This window comes from Typopeltis vanoorti, chromosome 12 (genome assembly GCF_054136105.1).
Source record: "Typopeltis vanoorti isolate ZY-2024b chromosome 12, IOZ_Tvanoo_1.0, whole genome shotgun sequence".
Taxonomy (NCBI): Eukaryota; Metazoa; Arthropoda; class Arachnida; order Uropygi; family Thelyphonidae; genus Typopeltis; species Typopeltis vanoorti.
This window is the reverse complement of record NC_143560.1, coordinates 59,703,870-59,726,665: the sequence shown is the minus strand read 5'-3', so window position 1 is coordinate 59,726,665 and position 22,796 is coordinate 59,703,870. Positions and strand designations below refer to the sequence as shown.

Below are 22,796 nucleotides of genomic sequence, written 5' to 3'. Positions count from 1 at the left end.
GCTTCACAACATAAAATTGAGGTCACAACCCCGACCAATAGGAGACAACACAAACACCTCTAAAGCAGAAGCACCCACCCGACCTGACATAGCTTCTCCTTTCCCAATGTGTTCAGATGACGACCACGAATAGTCGAAACGGTCCACACCTCGTCGACCACCTTTCCCCTCCCTATTTTAAAAAATTAACCCTTTCACTTTTTCCCCACCCTATATAAAAGTATATGTTTCTATATATTACGAAAAAACCCGGGTTTTTCTAACTTATTCTACCAAACTGCCTATCCCCCCCACACACACACTCTGCAGTTTTCGACATCGCAGACAGAGGAAAAGCCACAACACCCAGAAAAAGGTATGTGCAATTTTCTATTCCTTAGGCTACATATACTTTTTAGTACATCTACACTCATAATGCCCTAAGAATCCATGAGTAAATAGCCAATGACAAAACTGAAGCAGGCCAAATAGCTATAATTATAATAGTTTATAAAGAGGAGTAACATGGGAGTTTTCCCAGAAATAATATACATCAAATTAAGAATTTTGAAAAAACAAATTTAAACATAATTTTTTAGTTTAGTAATACTTATAATGATTAGACTTGAGAATTTCTTTTTTTTTTTTTTATTTTTGTGCAATAATGCAATTGACAGTATTCATTTCAGCTGAGCTCTTAGAATTTTGGATGGTTAAATGCTAAGAGTTCAGATGAAATGAATGCTATCAATTGCATTAGCTCACTAGTGCTATGTTTCTGATCCAGTGTGATAAAATTAACATGACTACTTCCATGTTTCAACCTTCACGTGTGTGTGTGTGTGTGCACGCAGCAGGTCTCCAAGGTGAACAGCCTCTAGTCGATAGAGTAAAGGTAAGTGAAGTTGGGGGAAAAAAGGATCCATAACCTCGGGGCAATGCTCCAAGGACTGAGCCGGTCAGGCTGGGGGTCCAAAGTGGGTATGGCACTACACCAGGACAGAGCGAAATTGTCCAGTAATGGAACAACATCTGAGCAGCCTCACAGAATGCCTCTGCATGGCATGCCAGCTGGCCCATCTTTCATGACCATTTAGACTAGCAACTAACAGCTGACTAACTAGCATGGACTAGGAGAATCTGTCTAATTAAAACAAAACACTGTAATGGCCATTGGGAGATGTTACTGCCACATGATCCCTGCCCATTTTTATGAATGTTTAAGTGAAAGAATATCGATCAAGATCTGGCATACCTCTCTTTATAGAGGATCCTCTAGGGAATGCTTGAGTGGTTCCTCTTTAAATGTAAAGTTGATCGTCCATCCTGACATACACCCTCTGTTCAAAACGAAACCGAACTTTTGATAGAAAATAAAACACAAGAGCCAATTATAATCATTTATTTCAATCGACATTACTCTCCCTCAGCTTCGATACAGCATTTGGCACAGTCAATTAATTCGTTAAATGAGTTTTTTATATCGGTTTTTTGGGATACTATTGGGAGTCGTAGTTACTGCCATGTGAATGTTTTCAATAGCGTTGTATTGCTTTCCTTTCATTGGCAAATGAAGTCGAGGGAAGAGAAAGAAGTCACAGGGTGCTAAATCAGGTGAATACGGTGAGTGATCCAACACACAAACTTGATTTTTGCTCAAAAACTCTCTCATAATGTTCGAACAATGAGATGGTGCATTATCATGCAAAAGTGACCAGCTGCCTGCATTACGATATTCATGTGCTATGCGACAAATTCTCACTATCAGTCGCTTCAAAACTCTGAGATAAAACTTACCGTTGACCGTTTGGCCAGGCGGAATGAATTCTTTGTGGATAATGCCCTTGGAATCATAAAAATCAGCACTGTCTACTTTTGACTTCTCCAAGCGACTTTTTTTTGGTTGCCCCTTTTCTAGTGGTCTCCACTCAGCACTCTGGCGCTTTGTTTCAGGCTCATACCACATTTCTTCACCCGTAATGATCGTTTCAAAGAAGTTTGAGTCCTTAGGAGCAGTTTTAATGAGGTCCTTGCAGTTCGATACATTTTTTGGTCATCGTCAACTTGTGGGGAACAAATCGCAAATTCAATTTACGAAGGCCCAAACTCTTGGTCAAAATGTTGTGCACTGTTGATTTTAGAATCCCCAATTCATCTTCAATCAACCTCACAGACAATTTCAGGTTTTCTTTGATGAAAATGCACTTTTTGGATGTTAACTTTGCTCAGTCCAGTTTTTGGATGGCCTGGCTTTTCATCATCCTCAAGCATCTCACGACCACTTTGAAATTACTTAAACCTCTCATAAACTTGAGCACGGGATAAGGATTCATCACCGTATGCTTTTTGAAGCATTTGATGTGTTTCGGTAAAACTTTTACCAAGTTTAACACAAAAGCCAGTCGCAGTTCTCTGCTTGAAACTCATTTTCTGACAGTTTGTCAAAACACACTGTTGTCACTCTTGGCACTATAACTCGGCTTCTAATGAAACAAATGTCAAACAGTTGAGACAACACTAATGAAGGTTGCTGCTTTCGACAACAAAAGATACAACAGGTGGCACCACTAGTTTCTTCGATTTTCGAAAAGTTTGGTTTCTTTTTGGACAGAGGGTGTACATCTGTATGCCCATCACAGGGAACTAAAACCACTGCTGATGACATCATTATAGATGGAAAATAATGTGGGAGCGCTCATGAAGGCTCTTACTGTGCCTCTACATATGCATTCATAGAGATTTACTTTCTGACTCTCTAATGATAGTGTACTCATTGGATTGTGCTGGTGAACTCAATCCAATGAGTTTTGATTCTGAATAAGGATCGGCAGGGTTCATAGCATTAAAAATAAGGTAGAAAGTAAGTTAGTACAAGGAAGGTTAAGAAGGGATCAATTATCATGTGCTTGGCAAAATAATTATCAGAAAGAGGCATGTTTGACTGGCTGAATCTGCAGTAGCCCTGACCTGACATTTGCGAAGTGCCAGACTCAATCGCTGCACACATATAGCTTAAGTTTTATAAGAGGCCATAGTTGGCTAGATGTATGGCTATGTCATGCTTCGCGTGCATTGAGAACCGAACACCTTTAGGTTCTTAACGTGGGACTATGACTGAACGTCTCTAAGTCAGAATCCCATCTGGCTACTGCAATGATACATTCATGCTCATGTGACGCAATCACTCCAGTAATGATGCCACTAGAATGGAAGCATCAAATCAGCTGCTTAAACTGTGTGGTCACTGTTTACTATGCCACACCATTCACAGCTGACCAAATTGTAGGGGTGTTGAGCTTAGAAGAGCAGCCACCATACTGCTATCTATTGATATATATATATATATATATATATACAAGCAAAACTACGTCTCACTATTGTATGTACAATTATTATAATTACATGGTATGGCACCTTCATTCAAAATTTGGGCCATTAATGGGCTGGTAATGCACAATATATATATAGCATCTCCCAGGCAAGTCAACCCCCAAATTCCCATATTATGGCCTCTTTTCACACTCACATTAGGAGCCCCACAAATTCCCAATTTTTTTTTTTTTAAAAAAACAGATTTTTTTAAAATCTATTCATCCCAAAACTCTATGACACAGAAGTGTCCTTAAAAATTAAGGCATCACAATTAATGCCTTAATACTTTCGACTATTTCCATAAACAAGACTGGTAATTAAATAGGGAGCCAGCGCTTTCTCATAAAACGGTTTCTACAGGATGGCCACTAGAGTACACAGGACCAAACCTGCTGTTAATACTTTGTGAGGCTTTCTGATCAGATGACAAATAATCCTGCTCTTACTGCTTACTCTGCCAGGTTGTGCTTAGAGGGAGTCAGAGTATAGTAGCTTACATTGCAGGAGACACTGTTGTGTCCATGCTCGGATTAAAGTTTATGCACTTTCTTTGTGGGTGACTTGTCCATAAGTCCTTCACTCCTGCACTAGAATTTTTCCTAATGCTCCACTACTATGAAAGCCAGCATAACAAAATATTGTATCACCATGGTTTTAAAAAAATTAAAAAAAACTGAAAAATCCATGTAACAATACTTCACATCAACTTGACCAACCTACAGAAGCTCAATACAAACATTGATGACACGGACCGAAATATTTTATTCTGTTATTCACCATCCTCTGAAATTACAGCTCAGCTCAACTTTCCATATTATGCATGGACTAATATCCTGTGCCAGAGGTTAAAAGATCCGGAATCCCCTTTACATCAAGATTCCCTGTCTTAATTCTGACCTTTAAAGAGGTTTTTCCTTTTTTTTTTTCAAATGTAACTCATAGCTATGAAAAGTTGAAGAAAAGCACATTAGTACTGCATGCTGACATATACATATATATATGTACACACACACACATACACCTAGTCTAGAAACTGCTTTAAAAACCAAAGCAAACTTTTTAAAACCACTTCACGCCTCCAATAAGTGGGATGATGAACTTCATCTACCGCCTAAAACAATCACAAACACATATGCCCACAGTGGGATTTTCAAAACTGTACCTTGTTTGTTGGAAGGTGGATACCTAAAACACACTAAGCCAACCAAAGCTGGTGATGTCCATTCACAGCAACACCCCCCCCCCCCCTTCCCACACACACCCTAACATTTTGTTCTTCGGCACCAAGACCTTTGTCTCACTCTGGGTCTTATACCTGCCATCTTGGCATCAAAGAGCTTCTACTAAGCTTTTCTCTTCCATTCTGTTTTTTTAAGTGATCATACCACCTTAGATTAGGCCTGCTCACACATCCCTGAATGCAAACAATGTCAAGTTCCTTCCAATGTCTCCATTTTTAATATGATTCTGCCAGTGATGCCATCTGTTCAGGCCTCTTAATTTTTTTCAGAACTCTCTATTCTGTATTGGCATAAACCAGAAACAAACATGGTGGTACATCATGATGAAATTTCATGCCAGCTAGGACATTAACTGGTTAAACAAGGCCCCCCCCCGATGTTTTTATCAGACAACCATGATAAACAGTGAAAAGACAGCTACTGAAACAACATTGTCAGCAAAAACAACATAGACACCATTCAGTGGAAAAGAAGTTGGGCCGGCAGAAGAGTCAGAGGAATATAAAGCCAGAGAATAATTGCAATCTAGAAACATAGCTAGTGTACATGAGATTCAACCAATTTCAAGTAGATTTATCAGGGCATCAATGTGGGGGAATTGGACAATGAAATCCCACATTACCTAAGGAAGAAGTAGAGTAACTTTTTGGGTCATTAGAAAAGGCAGTTGATATAAAGAAAACAAAAGTTAGTCCTCTGTTGGAGATCTAAACAGCAGGATAGGAAATGAACGAGGCATATTAGGAAAATTTGGAGAAAAGGACAAAGCTAATAATAATGGTAAGTGCCTGCTGGATTTCTGTTGAGGAAATGGATTACTAACTCTATGTTTCTGTATGAAGGTGTGCACAATTCACAAGTAGACAGAGAAGTTACAAGGAAAAAAAAAGACTCATTGACTATGTTACCACTGATAGTAATATTTTCAATGTGGGTTCAGGATACAAGAATATATAGAGAGAAATTGAAACTGGAAATAATCAGCATTCAGTTTTAAGTGGGATCATCTTCATGTAGCTTCCTCAGTGAGAGGGTGCAGCACCATGTCCTTCCAATTTCAATTGATTATTCTCAGAGGGAGACTGGAGAGTGCATAAAGCACAAATGAAAATTCCTGGAGACAGCTCATGCCACACCGGTCCGGCTGGCTTCACAGAGAGGTCCCGAAGGTGTTTGCTCTTCGAGCAGCACATGATGTGGAGAAGTGGCCTCCAGATGTCCTGAAAAGGCATCAACTTAATTTTTTCTTTTTTCAGTAGCACAAGTCATTGGGGTGAGTCCATTGATAGCTGCTGAAAATCACCAGGGGAAGCCTGGTGAGTGTAAATAGCACACTTGATAATTCCTGGTGACGCTCACGCCATATCGTGTCCGGCTGGCCTCACAGAGAGGCCCTGAAGGAGTGTGCCCTAAGTGCTGCTCTTAACATGGGGAATTGCCATCCCACCCGTGAACCTACGCACACGAGCTTTTTCGTAGGGAATTCGGCTATCTGACTTCCATTATCTTGAGTTGGGAAGAGGTGAGCATGCCCTAAAGACTCTCGCTGCTCCCCTATGAGCATATAACATAGGGAATCTGTCTTTTATCCCAACCTCAGTGGCATTGGGTTTCTCATTGGATTGTGGAACTCGCTGAGTAGACACATTAAATTATGAAAGACTCTGAATGAATATATAAAATGAAGATGGTGATATTTTGATTGAATAAGGAAATATATCAGTTCCTAGATAGGGATAAGGGGAATTTAGTTACTAGTTTTAAGTTAGTTTGTAAGCTATGTTAAGGAAAGGAACTTGCAACTTCTATAATATTCCACACAGATTTTATTGGTGGATAATGCAGTGAAAATTTTTTAAATTTTCTGGATGGATCTGTAGTTCTATTGCTCTTTCATGAACTATTCCAATAAATCCCTTCTGTGCACCAACCATTGCAGGGGGCTCCATCAGTGCATATGCCAGATAGTGAACTCCATTTAAGCCCAAATCTCTCGAAGACTGTGTTGACTGTTTCAAATATATCTTCACCAGTAGTTGTTCCTTTTAACGGCCGAAGCATCAATAATTCTTTTGTGATGTTGAAATCCGCATCAACTCCTCGAATAAATATTGATAGTTGTGCTGTATCGGAGGCATCGGTGCTGTCACCCAAAGCAATTGAAAATGCTTCCAATCTAGCAATCTTCTCTTTTAAACTTTTTTTGATATCACCAGCCATAATTTTTATCCGTCGGACAACAGTACGTCTCAACAAGCGAATATTCTCAAAGTCTTTTTTCTTTTCAGGACATATTATACTTGCAACATTCAACAGACATTCTTTGATAAATTCTCCTTCACCAAATGATTTAGAATGTTTAGCGATTTTTTTGCTTATTACAAAGGTGGCTTTGACAATGCTGTGGTGCTGCGTTCTTTGCTTGTTGAACATTTGCTGCTGGGTATCCAAGTTCTTCTTCAACTTCTGTATTTCATCTTTTTGTAGTTGTCCATCAATTTTTGGGTGATCCGCATGTGTTCAAGTAACGTGTCTCTTCAAGTTGTATTCCTTGTTGATGGATTTGTTGCACAGCAAACATACAGGCAAACTTTTATTCAGAATAAAATAATAATCCTCCATCCAGTTGTCTTGAAATTGACGATTCTCTGCATCTACTTTTCTTTTTTTTTGCAATAACTCCAAATTTATAAGCGATATTCAGAACTGTCAAACAAAACTGTCTTCTACACCAAAGCAAGTACCAAACTGACACGTTTTAACATGTTCACACACACACGCCGCTAGTCAAAGTGAGAAAGAGACCTTGGTTGGAGAAAACATAGCATGTTTTGCGCAAGTCATATGACATCAGCTTAATGTGAGTTAGTAGAACACACCATGTTTTCTCGCACCATGAATCAGACAAACTTCGCTGAAATAGATTAGGGCTGGATCAAAAGAAATAGAGGGCCGGATCTGGCCCGCGGGTTGCCCATATGTGCTTTACTCTCTTCTTGAATATCCAGGAAAAATGAATATCTATTTTTATCCTGCTTTTTAAGTGGGATAAAAATGAATATTGTTTAATAAAGAATTAATCTGGAGCTGTGTTTTAAGATGAATATAGACCCAACTACAAATGCTATTCAAGAATCAAGCCTTTTAGTCTCATGGCAAACTAAGAAAACATTGATTGATTCAGATAGAAAATCATGTGGTGAAGTTATCTGCAAAGATAGAAAAAGCAATCCATGTTGAGTTAGAGGCTGCCAGAGAAAAGAAGAAATCATTTCAAAAGTTTATAGTAAGTCAGCAGATGCACTTTGAAAAAAAAAAATGAAGTTGTGTAAAAAGAACTAAATAAAATGCATTTTTGAAAATTATGGAGATAATTACCGTGTTTGAATAAAAACTTTAGTTTAATATAACTAAAATCTACATTCGACCTTTATGTCAAGGTCATCTTCTGGAGCATAAAACTATACACAGGAAACAAGCTACACTACAATCAAACTGGTTTGTTAAAGGATGTATGTTAGGAAGATCACATGGAAATTGAACAGATGATAGAATCCAATTAACCCAAATAGTTTACATAACTCATTTTTTCGTTACTTAAATATAAAGAGCTAATAAGCTTCATCTCGGCGATATAAACAATATTTTAAATTAAGGGGATATAAAATCCACATTGTTTCAAAACCGAATAAGAAACTCAAAGATTAGAATCAGAGAGTTTCATGACGAATATAGTAAACTATAAAGTATCGGCGATCACTAACGTGAGCTAATGCAAGTGACCCTAGTACGTAGTACAATACCGGACAACTCGTTGCAAAGGTGGGGAAAGTTCAGATTGCTATTCTTAGGTATTTTCCATAATGTAAAAACACATTTCCTAGGAAATGTATGCTGTTATTGCATTATGGAGGGAGGTCACTACCCAATCTTTGAGTTTCTTATTCGGTTTTGAAACAATGTGGATTTATATCCCCTTAATTTAAAATATCATTTTTTCGTTACTGGTTTTATTCACTTTTTTTTTTTTTTAGCTGATATGCATTTCTATGCTTAGTTCTCGGTTCTTTATGCTTAGCATTTCTAATTATACACCATCTTTACCTTCAAAAAATGCACGTAAGTATAGGTCAAATTAATAATCCTTCCTTAATCAAATAAATCTAATTTAATTATATCTCTTTTAGCCTAGTTGTGATAAAAGGGACTCTACTACCAAAATAACTTTTTCTTTTTAATTTAATACTAATTAATATATAAATATGCAAAAGAAAAAAAAAAGATAAAAATTCCGTGGGTTTGAAAAAATAAACTGAGTGCACATTCTATTTTAAATGTATTGCATGGCATCATGTGGATTCAACACTTCACTGTCAAGCACAATGCTTATTACTACTGGCATCAAATTTCACTCATTTTGAACACATGGAAAAAAAATTCTCATGCTCGGAAAATATGAAGGAGATTTGACATGGACTTTTTCTAATACATTTCAAATGAAAAATCATAGTATCAGACACCCACTATATATCAATTATTTCCAAAATAACAAAAGCAGTCATTTCTTTTAATTAATTTTAAAAGAAATGACTGCTTTATTATTAAAATTAATTAATAATTTTAAATTAAAATTATTAATTAATTTTAATAAGGAATAAGTAATACTATTTATTTAAGGCTGTATATTCCAGCCAGAATTACAGGGCATTAGAGTTGCAGTAGTTAATCACAAGATAGAACACAATGGATTGATTTGAAAAGTAAGAGCCACACAATGGTATGCATAAAGCAATGCAATGTATATAACTGAGAGAATGTTGCAATAATAATTATCATTAGCTATTTAAAAAAAAAATTGCTGATGTGTGATTAAAATAAGACTTTCCCATATCTTAGATAGAGAGAGGCAATCATTCCGATTAAAGTTCGGATGATGAAACCAGGCCTCAGCGCTTTCTTTAAACAAATGTTCAAATTTATACTGACATCGATGAAGTAAGTGTTTCAGACCATAGGATATTGTGGTCTGTATGCATTCATTACCTATAAAAAAAAATTGAAATATTTCTTTAAAGCACTGAGATACAATTAATAATCATTCACAGTGAAGAGAAATAACGAAGAAGATTGGTAAACTTGGAAAATTATTAGAGTTGTAAGGTAAGCTGCAAGCAAGGATTTCCTTTCAAAAAATGCCATGATCTCAAGATTATTCTTAACTATCAAGTCTACTGGTGCTCATAACTATTTCAATGCAAGCCTATCACTCGTCCACAATCAACTTCGACCAGCTAAATGCGAACTAGCTATTAATATACATCTTATTTCAGATCTCTGGAATTATATTACCTCAACTGAAGACCCTCAACTTTCCAATATAGTTCTTACTGTGGCTAAATGTTCTCTGCCCATTAATTTAACAGACAACTGACATTTAGAACATAAATTCAGTGCCCTTGTCACCAAGCAAAGTGCACCTCATACTGTTCCAGAAAAACTAGGTAGCAAACATCTTAGGATGCCCTTTAACTGATGAAATCCTTATGCTTTCAAAAATGACATGATTTATCCATAGTTACTAAAAGGATACCTTACTAAGATTTCCTTTTTAACATTGAACAGAACTTATTCACGCTATCTAGTGAGGATGCTAATAAACTTCATTTGAAAGTTTCATCTGTCCTACTGAAATCCAAGCTTCAACCTACAAACATCTCTTTACCTGAAATAAAAGCTTTTAAGATGCAATGGTCACTTCATTATTACTAAGTCTGATAAGGGGAAAACTAAAGTTATGGATTCTGCCAATTATTATGTGACACCTCCAGGGAGTCCAAAGACTCATCGAGGGAGAGTGTGCCAACAGCATCAAACGATTTATCCCCTTCCAACTACTAACCGCGTTCAAACTTGCTTAACTTTTTGTGTGAGCGATTAGTAGCAGACACTCTACCAATCGACCAACCTTTGCTGGCTTATAAAAGAAAAATTGCTCTTATTACAGGATCGATCAATGGAGACACCACAGAAAAACTTGAAACTTATTTTTGCTAGAACCCCTAGGTCTATGATTTACTTAAGACACATAAGAAAGATATTCCTCTTCGTCCAATTGTTGACTGCATAGATTCACCTACTTACATATAGAACAGTCAAATTTTTAGCACACCTACTGAAAGCTCAGACTGGTAACTCTCACTCGTTCATAAAAAATGTTTCCAGTTTTCTAGATGAAGTGAAAAATATTTCTCTACAGCCCACCGATATAATGGTTAGCTTTGATTATAGAATCTCTCACCATTAATATTCCTCTTGAGGATACACTACATCTACTTTCAGAAGCATTTCCACAGAATATAGTGAAATTATGACTTTTTTTAATGCAATCCAGATATTTTATTTGTCAAAATAAGTTTTAAAGTCATATTGAAGGAACCACAATGGGAAGTCCACTCTCCACACACTCACTAACTTTAAATTAGAACATTTAGAAGAGATCCTTTTTCTCGTACATACTCCAAGCCTTCATTTTGGGTTAGTTATATAGACAATGTTTTGCTATCTGGCCCCATAATGAAGAAATATTGCCTACTTTTTTTTTTATAAATCTAATGTAAACAATCTACATCCAGAAATTAAATTTACTATGGCAATGGAAAAACATGACAAATTATCCTTTTTAGATATACTTCTATTCCGCTCACCATCAGGTGAAGTAATTACTTCTATTTATCAAAAGCCAATGTCCATGGAATGCTACATTTAACAGCAATTGGTTCACCATCTTTAACAGAAGTCTGAAATCATAAAAATTTTATCATGGCATACTCATACTATTTGTTCTACACCTCAACTATTACAGCAGAAATGCTTAAACACCAAACAATATATGAAACTCAATGGCTTCTCAGAAAGGACCAGCTATATAATTCTAGCTTAAATAACAAGGAAACAGCAGGTTGAGTTCCAATCCTTTACATTTCTAGCATCTCAAAACCCATTTCCAGAATTCCTAAGAAATATAATTTAGTGGCTACTTTTCTTCCTATCAAATTATCAGCATGTTTTCTATCATCTAAAGATAAACAGTCTCCTCTAGCTCTCCCTGGTGTCTACCAAGTTCATTGTAACTGTCATCATTCTTACTTTGGACAGACTGAACACTCTGTAGAAAAGATAATACAAACCCCCAATCTTATGTTAGCAACAGCAAATCTGAGAAATCTAGCTTGACACAGCACAGAATAGATACAGACCACATTATCCTATGGTCTGAAACATGCTTACTTCATCAATGTCGGTATAAATTTGAACATTTGTTTAAAGAAAGCACTGAGACCTTACTTGACAATCCAAACTTAAATTGGAATAACTCTCTCTCTATTTAAGATATGGGAAAGTCTTATTCTAATCACACACATCACTAATTTTTTTTTTTAAATAGCTAATGAATAATTAATATTGCAATATTCCCTAAGTTATACCATTCTGTTGTTTTATGTATGCCATCATGTGGCTCTTACTTTTTCAAATCAATCCATTTTTTTGTATTCTACTTTGTAATTAACTATCATCACTATTGATGATGGCCTATAATATTCAGGCCGAAATATATGGCATTAAATAAATAGTATCACTTATTAAATGAAGGGGATAAAAATCCCTTATTATTTTACAGCCACTATGTGAAACTCTAAGATCGAAAACTACGATCTAAGAGTTTCATGCTAAAGAATTATCGGCGAATCCAAGCTTAAGTGACCACCTGGTAGTACAACACCAAGGCAACTCGAAGCACAGGTGGAGCAAGCTCCCTCACTATCCTTGATATTTTCTCATAATGTAAAAACACAGCTCAACAAACTGTCCTACTTTGGCCAAACAGGCAGGACAGCAAATATCAGAATCTCAGAACACAAGGATTACATCCGATTTCACCAGTACAGCCACTCTGGGCTTGCAGACCACGCTCTGGATACTCGCCACAGAATAAGATGGAAGAAAGCCACAGTAATACACCGCAGCAAGTTCAAGTATGAAAGACTATTCATGGAATCAGCCTCGGCCCTTAGGAACATGCCAAACCTCAACAAATTTGGATGCATGAAACTGCCCCAAATTTGGGAAACTTTTATCAAAAGAACTTCAGCCCAAAGGCCAAGAACTACCAATATAGCCTGCCAGGGGGCACCATCAGGACTTTAGGAAAACGCTAGCGTCCTAGCCTCAGTCTCATTTGTTGTATTAGTACTTGTGTGCACGTGTCCTGTTAGTAAGTTCCCAAGAAGATGGCAACGTAACGTTCGCCGAAATATCGGAAAGTGTATATTAAAGTTTATTTAATCTATATTTCCAGTGTACGCTGTCAATTTCCTTAAATATTAGTTATTATGTCTAACCAGCGTATAAGCCTCTCAACAAGAATAATGATCATCCACGGAGATCTCTTCGCACGCAAGGCCCGCCATTACGGCAAACTGAGGCTGAAATTATCCAGACAACTTAACCGTCTGGCATTCCTAAAACGCTGCCGGGATAATCATGTCATCCCGAACTGTGTTAAATTCAAACACCGCTTCATCTCACAGAAAGCTCTCCGTATTTACAACCGCGCTAGCCAGGCATTACTTCGGGAGCAAATTACCGCTACACGCGGTTCCCTAGCCGATATAAACAGCGCTTTAACGACGCTGGAAAACGAGCTTTCACATACGCTGAATCACGAGCTTTGGTCGGTCCTACATGACGTCTCGTGTACGGCAGCTAAAAAAGAATTTGAACGAGTACGAAGCCGACATATCAACAAGTTTGATAAATAAACAAAGAACTCAGCGTCCAAACTACAAACCAACACTGTTGTTAACCTATCGTCAGCTACCTTAAAGCCAGAAGCAATCCACGCTCTGTCACGTGGTCACAACTTCGCCATTGCTCCTAGGAAATTACCGGCCGAGGAATTAATGATTCAAATTGAACGCGGGATTCGCCAACTTCCAACCCACATCGCCAACGACATTAGATTGGATGTAGCCTGTGTTCTCAATAAAGCAAAACCTCCAAAATCCAACATATCCATTAGTGAATACAAGGCACTACAAGAATTGAAGAGAAACAAAAAACTAGTGATCACCAAAGCGGATAAGGGGAACGCCACTGTGGTACTCAATCTTAAAGACTACACAGGTAAGCTCAAGGCTTTATTATTAGATCGCTCCACTTACCTCCCCATTGATTACAATCCCACCAGCTCACAAATTAGAAAACTCCATAGGCTCCTTAAGAAGGTCACTTCTTGGCCTGTGGAGATTACCAACAGACTAAAACCCTATAACTCTAGACCCCCCCCGCATATATGGGCTCCCAAAAATACACAAAGAAAATGTGCCATTACGTCCCATAGTGGATGGCATTGATTCCCCCACTTACAAACTAGCCAAGCATTTAGCCAAAGCGCTCTCACACTATACTGGCAATACACCATCACACATAAAAAACTCAGCCCATTTCAAAGCCAGTATAGAAAACCTTACACTCCAACACAATGACATAATGGTCAGTTTTGATGTCTCCTCCCTATTCACGAATGTTCCTCTCAAAGAAACCTTAGAGCTAATCCAAGCTAAATTTCCTCCCGATATCTCAGCCCTATTTCAGTTTACAATGAACTCAGGCTATTTCGTTTGGCAGGAAAAATTCTACAAACAGATAGAGGGGACAGCCATGGGTTCACCACTTTCCCCACCCTTGGCAAACCTTTTTCATGGAGATGTTTGAAGATAAAGCCTTAAACTCAGCCCCACAAAAACATACCATATGGCTTCGCTATGTTGATGATGTTTTCGCTATCTGGCCACATGGCCCGGATTCACTCCTCTCCTTCCTAACACACTTGAACAACCAACACCCTAGAATCAAATTCACCCTGGAAAAAGAGGAAAACAATAACCTCCCCTTCCTAGACACACTAGTCACCCGCCAACCTGATGGAACCTTGGTTTTCTCAGTTTATAGAAAACCCACCCATACAGGCAGATACATTCACCAACAATCCCCCCCCCCTCACAACAATATGGAGTTATTAAAACATTATTCAACAGGGCAAAAATAATCTGTTCTAATGATCAAGCCCTAACTACAGAACTAAATCACATCCGTAACACTTTCTCAGCCAACGGCTACCCCCTCCAAAAAATCCAAAAAATACTTAACCCAGTTATCCACAACCCACCACCCCCTCCCCTTCACAAAAAAGATTACTCTAAATCCATCACTATTCCCTACATCAGAGGCACCTCAGAAAAAATCAATCAAATCTTAAAAAAACATGACTTGACCACTTGTTACAGACCACATAGAAAACTGGCATCCCTTATCTGCTCCACCAAAGACCAACCACTTCCCCTAGACCTACCTGGTGTATACCAGGTCCCTTGCAGCTGTAAACTGTCCTACTTTGGCCAAACAGGCAGGACAGCAAATATCAGAATCTCAGAACACAAGGATTACATCCGATTTCACCAGTACAGCCACTCTGGGCTTGCAGACCACGCTCTGGATACTCGCCACAGAATAAGATGGAAGAAAGCCACAGTAATACACCGCAGCAAGTTCAAGTATGAAAGACTATTCATGGAATCAGCCTCGGCCCTTAGGAACATGCCAAACCTCAACAAATTTGGATGCATGAAACTGCCCCAAATTTGGGAAACTTTTATCAAAAGAACTTCAGCCCAAAGGCCAAGAACTACCAATATAGCCCGCCAGGGGGCACCATCAGGACTTTAGGAAAACGCTAGCGTCCTAGCCTCAGTCTCATTTGTTGTATTAGTACTTGTGTGCACGTGTCCTGTTAGTAAGTTCCCAAGAAGATGGCAACGTAACGTTTGCAGAAATATCGGAAAGTGTATATTAAAGTTTATTTAATCTATATTTCCAGTATACGTTGTCAATTTCCTTAAATATTAGTTATTAGGAGATGTAATACTGCTTTACATTATGAGGAGAGGTCACTACCCAGATGGGTTTCATCCTTTTTTGAGGTCTCATCAGTGAGTAGGTAGACCTGGATGATATCAAAGTTTAAGTGAAAAGAACTTACATACCTTCACTATACAAATGCCAGAAATTATTAGATTTCTCAAACATTATGAGAAAATATCAAGGTTAGTGACGGAGCTTACTCCACCTGTGCTTCGAGTTATCTTGGTGTTGTACTTCCAGGTGGTTACTTATGCTTGGATTCGCCAATAGTTCTTCAGCATGAAACTCTTAGATCGTAGTTTTCGATCTTAGAGTTTCACATACTGGCTGTAAAATAATAAGGGATTTTTATCCCTTTAATTTAATTAACTTTGCCAGAAAAAATAGCCGTTTGCTTTTCGTCTTAATCATAGTATCACTTATTGTTTGTTTTTTTTTGTGTAAATTAAAAGAAACCTCTCATGGCACAAGTATCTCTTAAAGAACAATTAAAAGCAGTCATCTAATTATTAACTACTGCCATTAGAATACTAAATGTTAATCCAACTAGGCTTTCTGTTGTAAAGAAAGGATATGATTTTTTTTTTACCTCGAAATATCTTATTGTGAAGCATCACATAATATTTAATATTTAAACCTACCTGATTAATGGTGTTACACCCTTTAGTCAGTGTGCCAAGATAAGTCATAAGGCCAACATCATTGCATTGCTAAAGAAATAAAATTAATCTATTAATTTTCTTTGAAGGATTTCAATCTGTATAAAATAGGTACTTAATTAGTAACTAAATTTTTTATCCACTTTTTAAGTCAGCAATGGCTTGAGTCTACAAAATACTATATAAACATCAAACAATTTCTGATGAAATTGTTTCATTCAGTCACTGATCACAATCAAGTTCAGGGCCAATCATGATGATAATTGCATTTTTAAATATTGAAAGAACGAGTGTGAACATTTTTGTTTTGCCTTGAAGCAGGTTGATTAATTTTGACAAGCTAAATTTAAAAGTGAGTTGAAAATTGCCCTATCATTCCATTTTTTCCAGTTAAAATGGCATATTGACATATTAATTGCATTTCATATGAACTGCAATTAGTATACAGCTTACACATATACAAATTTGCTGACAATTTAAGAAACCTTACTTGAACTATTGTTTATAGCTGACATCAGTGGTTTCGTTAAGAAACAGCAAAATCAACAACCATCTAGGGTGTACTTGCTTGAGTGCCATTGTTCTATGCAAGGATAATCCAAATGGAATCAATTGCCATGTTGTTTATCATGATTATGTACAAATTAAGAGGGTAAAAATCCAATTGTGGATGCAAAAGCAGATCATTAATGACATTGTATCCCATTGCCTTTGAGATGTGCAGAAGACATTTCCTTTAAATACATATACTTATAGGACAAAATAAGTGATGCTTACATAACTTTTGTCTCTTCAAGAAGATTTGTTTATACAAATCTTTATAGGTGACAGGAAATCATATTATTTAATCCTATACCCCCAGATGTAGGTATATTCTTCTTCAGCTTATCCTAATTAAGTAGGGTCGCTGTTTTTAATGAGTCTCCTCCACATCCTCCTATCTTGGACTATAACCACATCTAAGTTCTTCATCCTCAGGTCCTTCTCCCTCCTCCCCTGCACATCCACCTGCATGACCTTTCTTCCCACACACTTGTCCTCACTGCTTGTCACATGACCAAACCATTTCAACCTTGCCTCCTGTATCTTCGCTCCTAAGTTCATAACTTTCACCTTTCTCCTTACATAGTCATTTCTCAGACGTTCCTTTCTGGTCACACCACACATCCACCTAAGTATTCTCATCTCTGCTATTTCCATCCTGTTGATGTTATTTTTCCTCAGGGCCACAGTTTTCACAGCTGGTATCACCACTGACCTGTAGATTGACTGGCACCCTCTTATCACATAGCAGACCAGCCATCTCTCTTCAGTTCCTCCATCCAGCTTGTATCCTGCATCCCACTTCCTTCTCAGCCTCTCCATCCTCGTTCACTGTTGAACCTAAGTATCTAAAGTCACTGATGACATTTCCTTCCAGCTCCAGATCTGCCTCTTGGCTGCCATCCCCTTTGCAACACATGTACTCTGTCTTACTTTTGCTCAGCCTCATACCTCTCTCTCTTCTAGTACTCTCCTCCATCTTTCCAATTTACCTGCCACTTCTTCTCTTGATTCTGCACACAGCATGATACCATCCGAATACAACATTATCCAAGGCACGTCTTCTCTCACCTCTTTCGTCACCACCTCCATCACAATATTAAAGAGGAACGGACTTAAGGCTGACCCTTGAGGCAAACCAACTGTCACTTGAAAGCTTTCTGTCTCTTCCATGCATGTATGAACTCTTGTCTTCACATTTCTGTACATCTCCTGCACCAATCTGACATATTTCTCCGGTACCTTCTTCCCCCTCAGACACCTCCCAAATGTAAGTATATGTGTGAAATAATATCACGACTAGTCTATTTTTTATATTTATATAGAAGCAATTGACTTCACATCAGCTGCCTTGGCATCCCATAATGCAAAATATTATCGGGTAAGGTCAACACCCAGACCAGTTTCAACCTTAATTGAGATCTCATTTTTGCTTTAACTTCCATTGATAAGACCTCAATAAAGGTCAAAATCTGTCTGGGTAGTGACCGCTTCCTTAATGTCTGCATTCACCACACTATGAAGCAATGCATTCCACTCTCCATGCAAAGAACCTGCTCCTCACACCCTTCTTATACACTTTCCAGGGATGGACTCATGTTCTACTCTCCTCTCATTTGATGAAAAATTTCTTTCACATTAACCTGGTAAATAACCACTGACCAACTTATATGTCTCAATCATGTACTCTCTCCTTCCCCTCCTATTCATGAGACTTGGGAAATTGCATTTTCTTAATCTGTCTTCATATCCCACATTCCAAAGACCAGTTACCACCTTACTCCATCTTCACTATACCCTTTCTAATCTATCCTTGTTAGCATGAAAACCATGTGACCAAATCTGTGCAAAACAATCCATATGAGACCTGATCAAAGCCTTAACAATGAACCATTACTTCTTTATTTCTACAAGTCAAGGTCCTGTACATAATCCAATGTGATAACTTCACAGCTCGTACAATGTGACTCCTGAATTTCAGATCCTTGTCCACACTACCACCACTCCTAGATCTCTAATCTACTCCCTTCAAAATTTCCCCACCAAGTGTATACTTTGCATCCTATTCTTGTCTACCAAATTTCAGAACCTTACACTTTGCAATACTGAACTGACAGTTCCTCACACTTGTCGATGCACACAATCATTCAAGTCCTCCAGTAAGACTACATCTGCTGACTCATTGTTTCTCCAATTTTGCATCATTTGTAAACAGTTTCATATCTCCAGTTAAACCTATCCTAATATCATTAATGTACAAGTTGAAAAACAACGTCTCTCAAAACAGATCCTGCGGCACATTACTAGTGACATCTCTTTTGAGTTACCATCCCGCATGCAACTTGATACCTATTCATAATAATGTTTCACGGTATAAACAACACCAAGAGAGAAAACTAAATTTATTGAACATGCTAATATTTCATTGGTTTTCTACCCAGTATATTCTGATTCAGAGCACAAATTATAACTGTGACAAGCACACATCACTGAACTAAATAATAATTATTGGAAAGCAATTCAAATTGTAACGGAAAAAGAACTAATGTTCTTACATGACACCCTGTACGGGTAACCATAAAGTTAATTTAGAGAAATCAGGCTATTAGGTCTTAAAATTATAATCTCCCAGATCTTTTGTAAATTAATGCAACCATACTTGTTGAGGTTGAACGTATGGTTCATAGATGATGCTTACTCTAAAAATAGTCTTCAGACCTATAATGACTTCTATATAATATAGATGTTTTCCTCCATCTCATCCTATGTGAAGGAGTATCCAGATGTGAGTGGATGAAGCCAGCTAGCTGAATGAGAGGTTTGAGTAGCACAGAGATCACATCTGCAGAGACCTTTTGCTATTTTCTCTAATGTACTCTTAATATATGGGATGGGAATAATTTTGCTGTGATCTTATGCATTGGTTATAGGAGGGATGGGATTGCATGCAGTATTTTATCAGAGTTGTAGCCATTGATGATGTTAATGTCATCTACATATGTTACAATCTGCACCGATTGTTTATTATGTCTTTAATATATCTGGCAAGGATCATATAATGTATTCCAGAATAAGTTAAAAAGTATTAAAGCTAGATTATTGCCTTGTTTTAATCCTTAAATTACTGGAAAGGGATCTGTTAAATTATTTAGTATTTTAACCTGTGCTTCCATTGTTTTCTATTGTTAGTGTTGTAAGTTTTATAAGTTTTACTAGCTTATCTGGTATTCCAAAGTGTATCATAATCTCATAATTTTTCTCTATTAATGCTGTCACATGTTTGTTGGAAATTATCAAATACTTGATGAATATTTATATCAAATTCCTAAAATTTCTCTAATAATGTATCTGATTAATAGTAGATTTGCCTTTCTTGAAACCTTGATAGACACCAATTATCTTCTCAATAAATGGGTTTAATCCGTTCTTCAAAACAGAAGTAAACATAGAAATACCTCTGTAATTTCCACAAAATGTTTTGTCATTCTTTTTATATATTGGGCAGATCAGACTCTTTCTCCATTCTTTTTGTTTCATATGATTTGTATCCCATATTTGTAAATTTAGGGACACAAAAACACACGTGTTGAACAGATTATTTTATTAATTACTAATAAAATAAAACTTGATGTTTCGACTCCTGTATCGAGGTCATCATCGGAAGAATACAAGTGTATACAGAACAAGCTACATGCTCGTGCCCTTGTATACCGGTAAACTAAATCTACGTAGTTAGTTAATCCTTTTCCCTAGCCTGACCTCTAGTGAAAAAAAAATAAAAATTTAAAATAAATAAATTAAATTTAAAAAAAATACTATATATAAAAAAATAAATAAATAAATACAACTACAATAAACTGCTAAAGTCCTCATATATTAATATTCTTCTGGATAGTTCTGATTGTTATAGTATGATTTCTTTCAGTTGCTGCTGAATGTTACAAACACTTCACCAGGTTGTCTTCTTGTAGTGGGATTTTTCTATGGCTAGTTTAGGTTTTTATACAGGTTGTAGATAGGTCCTCCACATCCTCCACAGGCCAAAATGATGGCCTAACCATTTCAAGAATGTGGAGGATTCTTGAAATGACAACCTGGTGAAGGGTTTGTAACATTCAACAGCAACTGAAAGAAATCATACTATAACAATCAGAACTATCCAGAAGAATATTAATACAAGGACTTTAGCAGTTTATTGTAATTGTATTTATTTATTTTTATATATTATTATTTTTTTATTATATTTTTTTAATTTATTTATTTTTATATATTATTATTTTTTTATTATATTTTTTTAATTAATTTATTTTTATTTTATTTATTTATTTTTATCACTAGAGGTCAGGCTGGGGAAAAGGATTAACTAACTACGTAGATTTAGTTTACCGGTATACAAGGGCATGAGCATGTAGCTTGTTCCGTATACACTTGTATTCTTCCGATGATGACCTCGATACAGGGGTCGAAACGTCAAGTTTTATTTTATTAGTAATTAATAAAATAATCTGTTCAACACGTGTGTTTTTGTGTCCCTAAATTTACAAATATGAGTGCTGATCACCGTGTAACCTCAAAAGAAAGAATATGATGATTTGTATATTTTGTCGTCTAGTTTCTTTCCTCCTACTTTCAGCAACCCTTCTTGGATTTTATCTATTTCTGAAGATCTGTTATTCCTGAATGAATGTACTATATTGCAAAATTATTGCTTTTATGCTCTACAGATTCATCTCCTACAGTGGTAGTTGGTATGGCAAAAGTAATGTTCCTATTTAGTAATTCATGGAAATATTCTTTCCATTTTTTTTATTCTTTTCTTTCTTTGTTAACATGTTTCCTTGTCCATTTCTGCATATATATCTAGCCCAGACTTATATCTGCCTTTAATAAGCTTAAATTATGTTATATGCTTGTCTAAGATCACCCTTATTCTTCATTTCTCATTCTATTCTGCATATAATTGTAGTAAAAGCTAGTGCTTTCTTCCTTTGACAGATTTTGTCTGCCTGTTGTCTCAGTTCTTTATATTTTCCTTCTTTAATCTTAGTTGGTCTTCCAGTAAATTCCTTGTATGGTTTATTTCTTTTTATTATTGCTTCAATACATTCTTCATTAAACCAATGGCTTTTCTTTAGTTTCCAGAGTTTATTCAGCAATATTCAGAATCCAGCTTTTGATGTCCAAATAAGCCATCCTCTCTCTCTCTCTCTCATTTCCTCTACACTTTGAACCTTTCATGATTTCAGACTGATGAGGACAAAACTCTCTAAATGTTCACTGAATAGTTAACCATGTCCTCTGCAGCAATTGAATCTATCATATTCATCCATTAACATCATCTTACCATAATCATTTTACCTTCTACTTATTTTTTCTTGATGACCACACACATGAAAGGTCACAGGACCTACAACACAGCAGTGATATATGTGAGTAAGCATTTATGGAGAAAGAAGTAATCTATTGATGTGTTTCCTAAAGAGTTCAAGGTTGTACTCAGTTGGAAAAACAATATAAGGAAGGTTGTTCCGAAGAATAGAAATAATGAAATGAAGGAGAATGACGAGAAGTTTCTTCAGTATGTTTGGAATTGAATAGTATATGGGTGTTGGCCAGTGGCTGCTCTAGTTCTTACACGGTTAAAAGAAAATGGAGGAATGGTAATGGCCAATTCAGAGGAGCAATGCCCATGAAAGTACCTATAGAAAAGGTACAGTGTAAAAACAGAGCAGGTATGGAAAAGAGAGAGTGAAGGGAGTCTGTAAGGGAAGTGTCACCTATTAAGTAAATCATCCTCTTCTTTATATTATCAAGAATTCTTAGGAAGGTTTTGGGTACACCACCCAAATGTGAAAACAGTGTTCCAAGGTCGGTTGGATGAGATTTATAAAAGTGTTAGGAGTTAACCAGATGAGAAGTAATGTTTTGAACAGAAAAGAACACAAAGTTTTTTATAGGCTATGTTTGAAAATGCTTGTGCCATGATAAACTGGACGTGACAGTTAGCCCAAGAAGAGAAAGC

The 22,796-nt window shown here is 36.8% G+C and overlaps 1 protein-coding gene across 1 annotated transcript in view; it reads right to left on the bottom strand.

Annotated features, from left to right (window-relative positions):
* The window catches only part of CSN6 (COP9 signalosome subunit 6), a 143,455-nt gene that overhangs the window by 3,707 nt on the left and 116,952 nt on the right, over positions 1-22,796 (bottom strand). Inside the window, exon 8 of the mRNA XM_090401653.1 lies at positions 16,214-16,282. Coding sequence (XP_090257779.1) covers positions 16,214-16,282 — 69 coding nt within the window. The remainder of the gene's footprint in view (positions 1-16,213; positions 16,283-22,796) is intronic.